This window comes from Antedon bifida, chromosome 3 (genome assembly GCF_963402885.1).
Source record: "Antedon bifida chromosome 3, ecAntBifi1.1, whole genome shotgun sequence".
In the NCBI taxonomy this organism is placed as follows: Eukaryota; Metazoa; Echinodermata; class Crinoidea; order Comatulida; family Antedonidae; genus Antedon; species Antedon bifida.
Genome location: NC_136228.1, coordinates 10,033,255 through 10,046,947, shown reverse-complemented (window position 1 = coordinate 10,046,947; position 13,693 = coordinate 10,033,255). Strand labels below are relative to the sequence as shown.

The following is a 13,693-nucleotide window of genomic DNA, read 5'->3' as shown; positions in this document are numbered from 1 at the left end:
TCAACCCTCATTTACTTTTATATGATAACATTTTTTAAAAACTTGAGACCATGCATGTGAAGATCTTTCATCGTAAATGGCATAATCTATTCAGTATCTTGGCAAATACTATGATACAGTACACATTTTCATGTTTAATAGCGTAAATACAGTGGACTTTACAGTACATATATCCATCTATCTAGGAATTTGTCAAATTACAAAAGGACAAATCTGTTGATGCTAGGTGGGATTTCTACTCTTGAGAATGAATCCTTGGAGTTACAATAGGAACAATTGTAGTCTAATGAGTAAAAATGATCATTAGCACAAAAGGACTATTACACTCATTTAGACGTCAAGACCGATATTTTTTACCATAATGATAAAACTATAATTCTATGCATAATGTCCAATTTGTCTTGTCTAACACAGAGTAAAGGGATTAGGTATTAGTTTCTATTGAATAAATTAATTATATTTGTATAAATTAAATATATATTGAGGCAGGCCTACTTAAATAATTTTATACCTATGTTTAAATTGAGTGAAACTTAAATAGTATTATTTTAATGATTTTAAAAGAATGAAATGCCAAAAACAGTGGACAAATTTTTGAATTAAAATTAGTACACTTTTTCAGTGTAATACTTAAATTGCCAGAACAAATCCATCATTATGAAGTAAATCCGACAAGCCTCGTTTACGACTTGCAGATGTCATGAAAAATAATGGGAAAACGCAAGAAAAAGTACCTTTGCAATTTTCCTTTGGCGATAAGGCTAATTTATCCATTCATGAGGTACTAGTTTAATTTAAAAGATTACTTAAATATTTGATGTTGAAGATCCAAGAAGCATAATGTAAATATGAATATAGGTTATAGTTGACAATCCTATATCTTGTATTGACTCCTATATCGTCTAACATATAAATATCAATATTGTTTGACCAGCTGTACTGTTTATACATTAATGACCACATACTATAAACAATTATTAACACACTATAGCTATATGAACTCTCTATGTTGATAACTATTACACTGTACGTAGCGTACGTGTACATACAAAGTAAGGCTGGTGTATGAAATTCGTAATGGATTAAAATTCCAAAATGCTCAATATTGTCTTAAATAATCAGCTGTACTGTACATTAATCACCACATAATATAAACAATATTAACACACTTGGTAAGCAGCTATGATACAGTCTAGTATTCTCCATGTCCATGTAACTCGTAGCTTACGTCCACACGTACAGTCGTAAAGGTAATCGTAAGATTAAAATGCCAAGATGTTCACACAAACAGCATTTGTTATAATTAACACAGAAATCAGGATACCTATTCTTGTTTACACATCTCTTTTTTTTAATGGGGTCATTCCTTGAAATACAACCATCTTATTTATTTCCATTTACAGACTTCAATTCTTTCCTTTAGCCCTAAAATGAGCTCTGTTTTGATTCCAAAAACTTAGGAGGGACATATTACCAAAATAAAAACATTTTTGCATAATGATAATGTCCTTAATTAAAATTGGTTCAAGGAATTTGATATTATTAAGAAGTTGTCTAATGTACTGCAGTAATTGTTCTATCAAGGCCATATCTCTCAGAATACCCTTCTTTCAATTTTTATAAAATGAACTTGCATGAATTTAGAATTTAATTGACAGTATTTATAGTGCCCAATCAAATGTAATAGGCAATTTTATTGCTTTCTATTAGAGAGATTAGGAATAATTTCAGCAAAATATTGATGATTTCATTTTTAATAAAATATCGATTGTAGCAAGACAAACATCATTTTAGTAACTTATCTCGCTGTCTAGACCTAGCTTGGTGGTATTTGAACACTTGAAGCATTTTTAAATTCAAATTTATTTACTTCAACAACATTGTTAAATTTTCAAAAATATGGGTAAACAATAAAATATATTGAAAATACAAATATTTTAAATATATACAAAGCTAGAATTAAAGTACTATCAAATGTCACAGTACAATACTTTATAGAATCTTAATAATTATATGTAGGTATGTAAATATTGTATGTTTTGTAGAGTTTGACAAAGCTAATCATATTCGCAATAAATCTTTTATAACTCCTTCAACGCAGATAATGCAATTTTTAATAATGTTTTGCTTATTTGCCAAACTTGTCATAAACTTGTAAATCTTGATGCAAACTTGAAATAAACTTGTAAGTCTCAATTAAACCTTGCAATATACTTGTAAGTCTTAAGAAACTTTAAGTCTTGATGGAAATTTGTAAGTCTTGTTGCACACTTGTAAGTCTTGTTGCAAACTTGTAAGTCTTGTTGCACACTTGCATGAAACTTGTAAGTCTTATTGCAAACTTACCATAAACTTGTAAGTCTTGTTGCACACTTGCCATAAACTTGTAAGTCTTGTTGCAAATTTGCCATAAACTTGTTGCAAACTTGCCATAAACTTGTAAGTCTTGTTGCAAACTTGCCTGAAACTTGTAAGTGTCAATGCAAACTTGCCATAAACTTGTAAGTCTTGTTGCACACTTGCCATAAACTTGTAAGTCTTGTTGCAAACTTGCCTGAAACTTGTAATTCTTATTATAAACTTGCCATAAACTTGTTGCAAACTTGCCATAAACTTGTAAGTCTTGTTGCAAACTTGCCATAAACTTGTAAGTCTTGTTGCAAACTTGCCTGAAACTTGTAATTCTTGTTGCAAACTTGCCATAAACTTGTAAGTCTTGTTGCACACTTGCCATAAACTTGTAAGTCTTGTTGCAAACTTGCCATAAACTTGTAAGTCTTGTTGCAAACTTGCCATAAACTTGTAAGTCTTGTTGCAAACTTGCCATAAACTTGTAAGTCTTGTTGCACACTTGCCATAAACTTGTAAGTCTTGTTGCAAACTTGCCATAAACTTGTAAGTCTTGTTGCAAACTTGCCATAAACTTGTAAGTCTTGTTGCAAACTTGCCATAAACTTGTAAGTCTTGTTGCAAACTTGCCATAAACTTGTAAGTCTTGTTGCAAACTTGCCATAAACTTGTAAGTCTTGTTGCAAACTTGCCTGAAACTTGTAATTCTTGTTGCAAACTTGCCATAAACTAGTGAGTCTTGTTGCAAACTTGCCATAAACTAGTAAGTCTTGTTGCAAACTTGCCATAAACTTGTAAGTGTCAATGCAAACTTGCAATAAACTTGTAAGTCTTGTTGCAAACTTGACATAAACTTTTAAGTCTTGATGCAAACTTGCCTGAAACTTGTAAGTCTTGTTGCAAACTTTCCTGAAACTTTTAAGTCTTGTTGCAAACTTGCCATGAAACTCTGCAATGATCTCAATGGAATGTAGAGATATAAGATTGTAAATAATTAATTACCCACATATTATTCATTGTTTGTGTTTTCAAATAAATTGCAAATTGTGTTTGTGTTTAAATACTAAGGAAGTACATCCATTTTATTATGAATCGATGCTATTGTATTTTTGATAATTAAATAGAACTTTTCATTATAAATTTAATTTGACCTTGATAACTAAATTCATCGCATTTTTTGAAAAAAAATAATTAATTTACGTATGAAATTCTAGTCGATTATTGCCAACAGTAGAAAATATTACAATGAACAATTTCTTAGTTCCATATTTTAAAAAATTCAGTAGTGGAATATTGGTTATTCTGTTTGAGTAGCAATGGAATTATCTAGACATATTATAGTAACAATAAAAAACCAAACAAAAATTGATTGAATTAACTCTTCCTTATAGTTATCTATAATATCTTCCTATTGAAAACCACAAACCATATTAGAAAGCACTCCCCACATCAACAGGAAACATTTAAACACTTAGCCCAATCACATTTAACGTATTCACTGTATTTTGCTGTCTAAGTCAAGGATATTGTTTCGAATTTGGAAGGATTGAGTAAATATTTTCCTGCGTCTAACATGTTGCTAGCATTTAATACTAATGATTTTGGCAGATCGTTGCTAGCAGTAATTTCCATTCTCGTCTTTTATTCATGGACATGGACACTGTATACTAATATATTTTATCGTCTCTATTTGTGTTGAATGTGGCTTTTACTATCATTTTGTCTATTGAAGTTTATTGATTTTGACAGATCGTATTTTTAAGAAATTTTTTTTATTGATTTGTTTTCGCTAATGCATTGTAATATGTTGATACATCGCTGTTTTAAAAATGGATATAACCGACAACTATGAAAGGTATGATTAATGGTGTTTATTGGTTGCCATGATATTTTACTTGTCGTCATTCCTCATTGTAATTCCTTATTCCAAAGTTTACATGCTTATTTAACGATAGGTCATACTATACTAAAGCGTTCCATATTTTTGCACACGTACGTATTCATAAATGGTTTAACGTAAAGAATTATATACAGACTAATACTTTAGTGACGGAGTAAATTTTCAAACTAGCAAAGGTTTGAGTTACAACTTTGTAATATTTCTTAATAATCACCAATCAATGTAATCACCACTCTTTTCGGGCTTATAGATAGTAACTGTACAAATTTTCACATATGAAGACTAAACTGTAGGCTTCTTCATTGCGTAAATACCCACCAATGCTGTTCAGGGTAGTTTTCATGTACGTACAATTTAAAACCTTCCTAGTAAAATTCCTGTAAATTTAATATCCCTGTGTATGGACATGTGCAGTTATAAGAATAATTACTATGTACAAAAAAAATGATGGGTTGGACATAAATGTAAGATGTTTATGTTATATACTATGGAAAATTAATTGTCTAGACATGGAATTAATGCAAACTACTTACAAGTTGGTACATATAGGATAGTAATTAAAGATGTTGTTCTTCTGTAAGAAATTTGAAATTTAATTTTAGCTAAATAATATGTTATTTTCATAACTGAAAAGTAAAATGATTGAATTCGTTGGAAAAGCAAATTCTCTCTGAAAACCAGGCTTTATGGTTTGATTGAAATTACATTCAGAAAAGCAGACTGTGCAGATATGGGAAAGTTGAAAAAAATATGTTTTTGCAATATTGTAATTATAGTAGGGAGCCCTCTTTAGTTTCAAATGAATGACATCCATAGTTCATTACTTTAACCATAGAGAAAATATCTATATATTATTTCCTCTATGCTTTAACAGTGGTAATAAATAAAATAATTAATTTGACTTTTCTCTCCTTTTATTTATTTATTTTTTAAATTATTATTAGTAGGCATTAATATTAGTTTTTATTTGTATTATAATTAGTATGTATTACGTCATATAGCTATCTTACACAACTGGCAAAATATGTGCATTGTGTAATCCTTGTCTTGAAGTAAAGCGGGTAGGAGAAAGCACCAATAGCTGGACACCGGGTAATCTTGCGCGCATAATATATGGGACCTCTAGTTTGCCGCAAATGACACTCCATGCTAGCAATCGACAAAATGATCGTAGCCTACTTTTGCTGCCGGTTAAACACACATGACTGAGGATAACAATGTTTTCGTTGAATGAGAATATTATCAATTAATATTAATCAATTAAATTGATTTTCTTGTTAGTCTATAGTTGAATTGCTGAATGACTTCATGAGTCTTATCATTTAAAGATTAATAAGAAAGTTTGCTTTGGCAAAATTAATGACATTACAGTATATGTAAAAAAAAAAATGAACTATGACATTATTACCAATGAGGTTACTGTACTGTATGTATTAATGAATAGAACTTCAATGACATTAATAATAGGTAAACTACAAATTAGGATTCTAGCTTCAATATAAATTACTGGAATAATGGTATGATCCAATTAAAGTTGAGTTCAGAAATTGTTTAATCATCATTATTTTAACTGCTTTGAAATAGCTTTGCGTCCGAGAGCAATTAATGAATCAGATGTTTTGCCCTTCTCTGACATAATTGTACTGAATGCTTATATTACATTTGCAAAAAATTGTACAAATGATTCTTAGGTGGGACTCGAATCTACGACCTCCAGTGCGCAGGATAATCAGTAGGCTTTAGGTTAAGAATTTTTTAATGCGAGATCTTTAAACTTTCAAATGATTTAAACAAAAAATTAATTTGGTAGCTGTAGAATAATTAATTGGATTTTGTTTGATGCCCCGAGGTAAAAAGAACAATTTAAAAATAATATAGTACAGTAAAACCCTATATTATGAAATGCTTTCCACTAGTAAAGCCCCTATTCAAGAGATGCCCCTATTAAAGACACTTTCCCTTGAAACAAATGAAGGACAATATACATTACACTACAATCAAGCACCTATCAAAGGGACACTCCTAAAATTAAAAATAGTACGTGTCACTACACTTTGAGAAAGCCAACTGATAGTTGGCGAAACGTCAGGTAAATAAAATAATCGTTATTTACTATTACTATTACGGTTGAGATATAATTAACTATTATATTTTATTTTTTTTTTTATTTATTTTTTTTTTAGTACTTTAAATAAAAAACTAATTAACAATACTGTTCATGATATAGCTGTAAACATAACAAATTATATATAATTTACATCATAAAATTGGCTGCATGTTATGACAGAAAAGAAAATGTTATTAATAATGTTCCTACTCATTATTAATAATGTTACTACATGATTAATAATGTTCTAGCATATATGAGAAATTCAACTTCATCACTCACAAATTTGTTGTAAATTATGAAAAGAATATTAGTGTTTAAAAAACATTATATCCTTACATAGAGTAACATCCACTTTTTTGATAATTCATTGTCATGATCAATGGCAAAACATGTCTCTTTAAAAAAATAATAAATCTCAGTTTTTTTTATATCAATTCAGACATTGAATAGCATTTTATGGCGCTAAAAATTGTTAATTCCCAATTTTGTTAATGACTGTTTTATTTGCATTCTATTATTGTATTGTCCCTTGAAACACAAAAAATGAAGGTCAAAATATTCTAAATTTAAATTGGCCATATCAATGTAGTATTAAAGTTATTCACTTTAAGTCGAATTTTCGAGCCAAAAACAACAAGTTTACGTAATTAACAGGTAAATTAATTTGATTACATTTCGTCTGGAAATCGTCGCGAGCGAAAGTAAACAAAGATTTCAAACCACGAGTATGCATTATGCATGATGCTAATTAGGATTGTTTACAACTCGTCATGGTTGAGAAGGTGTTTTCAAACAGATCGCGAGGAAGTTTTATGATTATGCATACAGAGTAGCCAAACAAGCGCGTTGCATTATGAGATGTTTTGATCGAAAACTTTGACTGGAAGTCAAAGTTATTTTTTGAACAAAAAAACGTCTGTATTTCAGTTAAATGATTTTTTTTTTCGACTAATTTTTGGTAAAACTTAATAACTATTATGATACTTCAAAATGACCCACTTTTTTTTTAAATCTCTTTTTTTTTTTTTGGAATTAGTCAAAGGGACAATACATCTTTAAGTAAATAAATGTCACATTGAATTGAATTGAATCATGATTATGCTATGTTTAACATGTAAACGTATCTGCCGGGAATATTAATTTATTACAAGTAAACTTATTGTAATAGCGCCCTCAACACTGAAAACCTGGAACTTTTTCAAGACTGGAATCTTTTCAAAAAATCTGATAAATTTTTTACTTTTTTTTCTTTAACTACATTCTGAAAATGGTAGATTCCTGACTAACAGATATTTTGTGCAATTGACTTATTGATGTCTGACTTTTATAGATTAGATAAATAATGTAGTAGTCCATGCAATACTGACCATATAATTTTATAATTTATATAATGTTTTTTTAAACAAACTTACAGCATGTATGAACTTTCTTTCAAATTATAATTTAGTTCAATATCAAAAGTTTGAGAATTTTTAAAATGTAGCGACTACAGTTAAAAACCAATAAATACAGAAATATACAGATAACTACAGTAGAGTATTAATCAAATGATGTACAGTACCACCATACAGCTAGTTGTAACAGTCACTAGGTCACAGAAGCTATTAGTCATGCTTGATCGATCATGCATGACGACCAGTGACGAAGATCTAAAGAGAAGTATTCGTGGTGACTGCCTTGCTGCCTCATTAAAGTATAATTATAAGATGTAACATACTAGTGTGTATGAATATTTGAAATTTTGGATTTTGAACACATTTTACTAATTGTTGTGGATCAGTTCTTGTGTTTATTTTTATATCATTTGGTGAGGTATTACAATGGAGCCTGAGCTCAAGTCAGATACTGGGGAGAAGGAAGTGTAAGTATTTCAAAAGGCAAATTTTAATGACAAATAGATAACAATATATTAATACAATAGTACAATAATAAATTATACTAAATGTTTAATCTTTAGTTGGTTTTTTTTTTGGTCTAGCTGCAACAATGGAAGTATGTTTCCATATATGTTTGATCAAAATAGTTGGCATAATTATGTGAAGGCATTATTTGAACATGCAGTCTTTATCGTTTCAAATTATTTAATTAAATTTCAGTATATCACTGGGCGGTTTAGAATTTATTCTGTGGCAAGTTGTGTATATATGGAATTTGTGCTATATTAACGAATATTATTCTTCCATAAACGTCTTTTCTGAACACATTTTTGTATGATAGTCATGACTCCAACCAGTCTATGAAGAAAGTAGATATTAGTTTTATTGAAATTATAAAATATTTCACCTAATATCTAAATATAACATTTATTCAGTCAGCTGCTCTGTGAAACTAGTGGAAATATTAAATTGTTGATAAAAAGAAGTAAAATGGAAAAATCTACTAATATTTATAACCTAATATCTTTTTAACATTTATTCACTATATAGTGTATGAAGTAAGTCAATTATTGATAAAAAATTATCATGTTACAAAATGCTCTGTGAAATAAGTGGAAATATTAAATTGATAAAAAGATGAAGTGAAATAGAAAAATATACACATTTTACCTAACATTTAAATTTAACATTTATTCACTATAGCAGTGAAGCAGTAACAGCGGGGAAGTAAGCCAAAATCACAATTATTGATAAAGAAATGATCATACAAACCTTTACAAATGTTTCACCTGTAATGTTTCAATATGACATTTTATTCACTATAAAACAGTCAAAATCACAATTATTGATATCATAGAAACATGTTTGTTTCACCTGTAATGTTTAAATATAAGATTTATTCAAACTATAAACAGTAAGTCAAAATCACAATTATTGATATCATAGAAACATGTTACAAATGTTTCGCCTGTAATGTTTAAGTAAACATCATCACTTAAGAGTGAATAGACCAAACCCTGAAAATGCATATGATTCCCAAAAGGAATCACTGTCTATCTATCATAATGGTAATAACGTATGCAAATTAACTTGGGAACGAGAGACTCAACGAGAAGTCTTCCAGGATAAATGCATTATTAAGTATAATAATTATTTGTGAATATTTCAAACAAAAGATGTCCTTTGAAGAATGATCAAATGTTCTGAAACAGTATTCCTTGTTTCTCTTCCTATTCTGATTTTTAAATTTAATTTTTTCCCTTCTGAGATTTTACTGAAATCTGGAAAACACAGAATTTTGATTAATACATAATTATATACATACCGGATTGTAATTGTAGTTTTGCGTCAGGGAGTTGAGTGATTAGATGTTTTGCCCTACTCTGACGTAATTTGTACTTTATACTAAGTACATTTGAGAATACTTGCAAAAAAATTCCCAAGTAGTTCTGGTATATACATACCACATGGACATTTTCATGTTATGTTCATAGAATTACCAATCTTAACCTTCAGAATTGAATTTAATTGATTAAATAATTGTTGAAATTAAATAACAGTAAATTATACTGAAGTGTTTTCATTTGATAGCCAACTCGCTGCCTCATAGTTGAAGAAGCTTTACAGTTTGCAATTAAATTCTCCATTTCACAGAGGCATGCATTACACATTTGGTTTATGGTTTTAATTTAGTTTTTTTCTTAAATGTCAGTGTGTTTGACCAAACACTGCTAAGTCGTGTTTGTTGGTTTCTTTTTCGCATTTTTCACATTTTACAGAAGCATAAATGAACATAATAATGTGCCGGAAAGTTTATTAAGTAATATAATAAGACCCCTTGTTAGCTTCAAAATGAAAATCATAGTATACATAATTAAATTTAATTGAATATTGAGATAAAATGGTAGAAGTTTGATGGGACGTATATTAAGTAACTAACCCCTGTTAACTTAAAAATTAGGATCATAATTGCATGAGCTATAGGCGAGAACTGCTGTCCACCATTCCACATGATGGTGCAAAATCCCCCTGCGTTCTAAAATTAGGTAAGATGTCTGCATACCAATCACATGATTCCAAGTTCAAATCTCTGTTAGGGTGGATTTTTCTTACTCACAATCACATCTTCAATTAATTAATTTCTAGTATATCAGTGGGTGATTTGTGTTTCTCTGCTGCTGCTGCTCAGATGTATCTTATCAAGCTTTACCTTTGTGTATCAAGCATTCTACCTAGAATCTTAAATACGTTTATTTATATCTGAGGAAGAGCATTGTCATTTTGTCAGTGCTTTAATTCATTTGTATCTCCATTGAGATTCAGCCACTGATACCCATACTATACCTATACATAGCATTGCCATTGATACCAACAGTATTGTCATTTTTCCAGTAATTTGCCTTTTGATTTTTATAGGCTCTCACATATTTCCTTATATTTTATACAATTTTACATCTTTTATTTTAGATCTTTTGAATATTTATACCTTATGTATGATCTTTACATAGCCAGTGGTATTTCATATAGTTTATACTTAAAGCAGTTGATTAATATTTTAGCTAGATTCATTCTGCTCCAATGAGCACCGTTCCGTTCAATTAAGTTATAATCAATGTCTTTTATAAATAATTTAGTACATTTGGCAGTATTGAAGCAACAGTGTTTAAAGACGATGCAATTTATTGCAATTATGTTGAATACACAATACATACAAATTATTCAATTGATATAAAATATGTATTTATATATGAAATGAGATTATATTGTATCATTATATCACAATAAAATATCAATTTAATATGAATATCCTTATTGATTATAAATATGTGTTATATATGTATCAATATGTAAAGTTATTTATTATACTGTTTTATCAAATTTGTTCAAAGATGCCATAAATTACAGGCAAATTCAAATATACTTGATTAATTTTATTGAGTATCCGTTATATTTTATAAATAATATAAATTTTTTAAATATAAATGTTTTTAGAAATAGTTACAGTTTTGTTTTATACTGTGATCGATTTCAAATAAATTGAAGATGAATATTTAAATTATTTTATTATCGCATTAACTCTAATGAAATTTCTTATATTCACAACTTGAAAAATGGAAATGTTACCAAATATTATCTATACTTTTATAACTGTTGTTTTTATACAGCAAACTTTCCAAAACTGAGACTTACACTCTGTCTACACTATCAAACTAGTTTAACAATAAAGTGATGTGCCCAAATATGGTAGTGATATGCCCAAATATGCCAGTGATATGACAACATCATGGCCATATTATGGGCACATCACACTTTTTTCACATAATGTTAAGTGTAGACAGAGCTTTAATTTGGAAGGATTAAAATGTTGAATCCAATGAAACTATTTTAGTTATTGTAATTGTAAATGTAAGTACTGTTTAGATGTAATTAAGACATATAAAAAAATTATTCATAAAATGAGAGTAATTACCAAAATTGAATGAATGCAATAAATTAACCTAAATAATAATACTTTCATTCTTGAAATATCTGTAATATGTAAATTGCATTTTGTAAAATTAATAAGCAAAGTTTAATACAATACTAAATAACATATGAATAAAAGTATTATTGTGGTTTAATGGATGTAATTATGCAGAAGTTACGAATATTAATGTATTGCCTGAGGACACCAGGCGTTATAATAATCTGAATATACATAAAGTACATGCTTAATATAACCCATGGGGTTTTATTGGTGAAGAGGATATTAGTACAGTGACTGCTATTGAAAACAACTGCATTAAAGATATATTGTCCCCATGAAAAAAACATATTTTTTTTGTTATACTAATTTAATGTCGCATAATAGTTAATCACTTCGACCAAAAATTGGATTGCAAATAAAAATTACTTACCTAAAAAAACTGTAATTTAAAGCAAAAAAAAAGACAAATTGACTGGAAGTAAATTGGTTTTTGGTCGAAGTTTTTTTCAAGGAAGTGATTAACTTTATGCAAAATGGCTTATTCAAAGTATTTTTTTAAAATCTTCATTTTTCATGTTTTTGAGGGACAAAACATCTTTAATAATATGCTTGGTGTATAATTTACATTTTTTAGCAACATGCAAAATAAGTTTAGTTTCTCTTTACCATTTTTAGCCCTTAGACCCAATTCCACCTACTCTAGGCCTATGTTGTATCTAGCACTGAGTATGATTCCTGTTTGATTCTTTGCAACAGAATAGTAATAAGTATACAAATTGATGATATTACCTTTTTATACAGAATTGTCTATTTGGTATGTCTGATATGCTATTGTATTTTTTTAATTACAATAATTATTCATAATTACATAAATAATTAATAATTAATTAGTAACTATAACTCAATAGCGAAGTTCATTATTGATTTATGTATTTTGCTGTTCAATATCATATTTCTTCATTTTAATATATCTGAAAGATATCATATTGTATACAATTATTTAATTTAATAAATTATGATATTGTATGATTGAATATGATGTTGCTATTCTGATTTGTTTTCTGTAACAAAACAACTACTCACATTACTTATTAATGATTTCCACAAATAAGTTGGTGAAGTATAACTATTGAGGAGTTTTTTTTAAACAGAATTGGAAATGGAAAGTTGTAGGAAAATATCAATTATATTTACGACCATGGCAACTGCATTCATTTAGAGAAATAACTAGTGTAATAATCTATTTCATCATCATGATGATGATGCACTATTTGTCTTCGGTAGACTTGCATATACTTCGTTTGCAATTCTCATTTTCCGTGGTACGATAGTCTATCATTTAACATCGACTGGTCGATTATGAACTCCTTAACTGCTTGCAAAAGATCTATGAGTGTTAACTTTTTAATCAATGTATTTGCTTTTAGTCTTTGGTCTTTTAACTTTCCATAAAAATTCTGTCAAAGCTATTAAATTGGCTAGAGTATATATTCCCTAAATATGTATAAATAATAATATATGTAAACATTTCATAGACTAAGGGATTTTTAGTATGTTTCTATGATAATAAAATGGTTGATTCAAAGTTGATTTTAGAGTGAATCTTGTATGTTATTAAATCATAAGGAACGAAATTGATTTTTCTCTTCACTTTTGATGGAGAAGGTAACCCTGGTGAAACACTTCAGGATATATTCTCAAGTATTCCTTTTGAATTGTTTAGAGAGTAAACCTACAAACAAAGGCTTATTTAAACATAAAAGAAAAATCTATATTAATCATTATAATATTTTAAACATAGATAATCGTTTATTATAAATTGCTTTATTAAACCATTGTTTTTGTTGTATTATCCATTGTTTATATATTATCATTAGGATACCTTGAAGTATTATTTGTATTCATTTATTTTAAATTTATTTTTATTGGTTTTTAATGATGGAATAAGAGCAGTTCAGTTTGAGCTCATGCATAGCTTATGTTCTTTGTAA

General features: G+C 28.5%; 1 protein-coding gene across 6 annotated transcripts in view; it reads left to right on the top strand.

Annotated features, from left to right (window-relative positions):
• Positions 1-13,693, top strand: part of LOC144838524 (potassium channel subfamily T member 2-like) — a 93,481-nt gene that overhangs the window by 41,846 nt on the left and 37,942 nt on the right. Inside the window, exon 1 of one of the 6 annotated variants that reach the window (XM_078693924.1) lies at positions 8,057-8,220. The exons of the other annotated variants lie outside the window; for them this stretch is intronic. Within the exon in view, the coding sequence (XP_078550050.1) occupies positions 8,180-8,220 (41 nt within the window). The 5' untranslated portion in view covers positions 8,057-8,179. Of the gene's footprint in view, positions 1-8,056; positions 8,221-13,693 lie in introns of those variants that run through there. 6 annotated transcript variants of the gene reach the window in all.